Consider the following 1949-nt stretch of genomic DNA (forward strand, 5'->3'; position numbering starts at 1 on the left):
GCTGATTGCCCGTCTCGCCCGCTACGCGCACAGCCTTCGTCAGCAAGTCCTCCGCCATATCGCGATCGCCGTCCTCCCCGATGACGTCGGCCGCCGCGCATAGCGCCTCAACATAGTCAAACCCCCCCGCGTGCTCCCAGCGCACGACGAGCGCCTTTGCATGGTCGACGCGCTGCGCCGCGTCCGCGCCATGCAGCGCCAGGAACAGGCGCGCGAAGCCCGGGACGTCCGGCACGGCGCGGTCCGCGCAGAGCCCACACGCCAGCACTTGTGCGGCTGCCGCGCCGCCAGCGTTGAACGCCGCGTTTTACAGTTGCACGCGGTCCATTGGGGGGCGCGCCGGAAGAGAAGACGGCAGCGCGCAACGACGGCAGCGGGCTACGACGGCAGCGGGCTACGACGGCAGCGGGCTACGACGGCAGCGGGCTACGACATCTGCGCGCGCAACGACACCAGCGGGCAGCGCGCAACGACTGGGCGACCGTCCTTTTCTTTTTGCGCATCTACCGTACACGTATGCGTTTGTCTCGTTCGTTTATGTCGTCCATCCATGAGGAGAATGCCGCCGTGCGTCATCGCTGTTCCATAGTGTTTCACATGTCCGCCGGACGCTACCACCACACAATGTACATACATCTTTTGCAGCGACATGTTCAAAGGCGTTTACCGTGATTGAAGCGCCCAGCACCATCCACTATGACATCCTGCAAAATACAGTACAACACCCTCCCCGCCCTACCACTTTCTACACACATCCTACACGTCCCTCTCTCACAGCTCATCTCAGCTCATCTCATCTCAGCTCAGCTCAGCTCAGCTCAGCTCAGCTCAGCCCAGCTCAACTCAACCACCCTGCCCGCTTCCCCCACCCCCCCTTTTTGCTACAAAAAAAAAAAGCGGTACGATATCCTATCCCTCCAGCAAACCCCTTACATAGGCCCGCACTTCCTCTCACTACGAATTTCTCTCTACTCGGCCTTCATCTCGTACGCCTCTTCACGCTGCTTGTCAAAGAGGGCCGACGTCAAGTACCTCTCTCCAAACGAGGGGATGATAGTCACAATGTTCTTACCCGCAAATTCAGGGCGCTTGGCCACTGTAGTCGCCGCAATCACAGCCGCCCCAGACGAGATCCCGCACAGCAAACCCTCCTCAACGGCAAGACGCCGCGCCATATCGATCGCCGTGGCGGACGGCACCTGCACAACCTCGTCGTAGATCGATGTATCCAGCACGGCCGGCACAAAGCCCGCCCCGATCCCCTGAATCTTGTGCGGCCCGGGCTTCCCGCCAGACAGCACGGGGCTCTCGACGGGCTCCACCACCACCACGTACGTATTCGGGTTCTTCTCCTTGAGGTACCTGCCGGCCCCGGTCACGGTCCCGCCAGTCCCGACACCGGACACAAACACGTCGCAGTCGATCGCGTTGGCGATCTCCGGCCCGGTCGTCTCGTAGTGTGCCTTCGGGTTGTTCGGGTTTGCAAACTGCTGCAGCATGAACGAATCCTTAGTGTTGCTACAAATCTGCTCCGCCTTAGTGACAGCGCTCTTCATGCCACCCGCCGCGGGCGTGAGCACGACGTCTGCGCCGAACGCGCGGAGCACCATGCGGCGCTCCATGGACATCGAGTCGGGCATGGTGAGGATGAGCTTGTATCCCTTTGCGGCGGCGATGAACGCGAGCGCGATACCCGTGTTGCCCGACGTCGGCTCGACCAGCACCGTCTTGCCCGGCACGATCTGGCCCGCCTCCTCGGCCCCCAGGATCATGCCGCGCCCGATCCGGTCCTTGACCGAGCTGCACGGGTTGAGCGACTCCATCTTGCAGTACACGTTGCCCACGCACCCCTCCGCCGCGGGGATCCGGTTCAGCTTGAGCAGCGGCGTGTTCCCGATCAGGTCCGACGCGTCCATCACCGCCGCCGCGGGCCGCGCGGGCGCCACCAT

The 1949-nt window shown here is 62.8% G+C and overlaps 1 protein-coding gene; it reads right to left on the reverse strand.

Moving 5' to 3' along the window:
• Nucleotides 1-637: 637 nt before the first annotated feature.
• On the reverse strand, nucleotides 638-1949 carry CHC_T00008705001 (Cysteine synthase CYS1). XM_005714859.1 is given in 2 exon segments: nucleotides 638-968; nucleotides 969-1949. The coding sequence occupies 1 exon segment, from the start codon at nucleotides 1947-1949 to the stop codon at nucleotides 969-971; it is 981 nt and encodes a 326-aa protein (XP_005714916.1). The 3' UTR covers nucleotides 638-968.

The sequence above is a fragment of the Chondrus crispus genome, genomic scaffold, assembly GCF_000350225.1.
Source record: "Chondrus crispus Stackhouse genomic scaffold, scaffold_17, whole genome shotgun sequence".
NCBI classification, from domain to species: domain Eukaryota; phylum Rhodophyta; class Florideophyceae; order Gigartinales; family Gigartinaceae; genus Chondrus; species Chondrus crispus.

Bases quoted from the DNA above. Each gene is read 5' to 3' on its own strand.
- CHC_T00008705001 (XM_005714859.1), bottom strand. From the start codon at position 1,949: ATGGTGGCGCCCGCGCGGCCCGCGGCGGCGGTGATGGACGCGTCGGAC.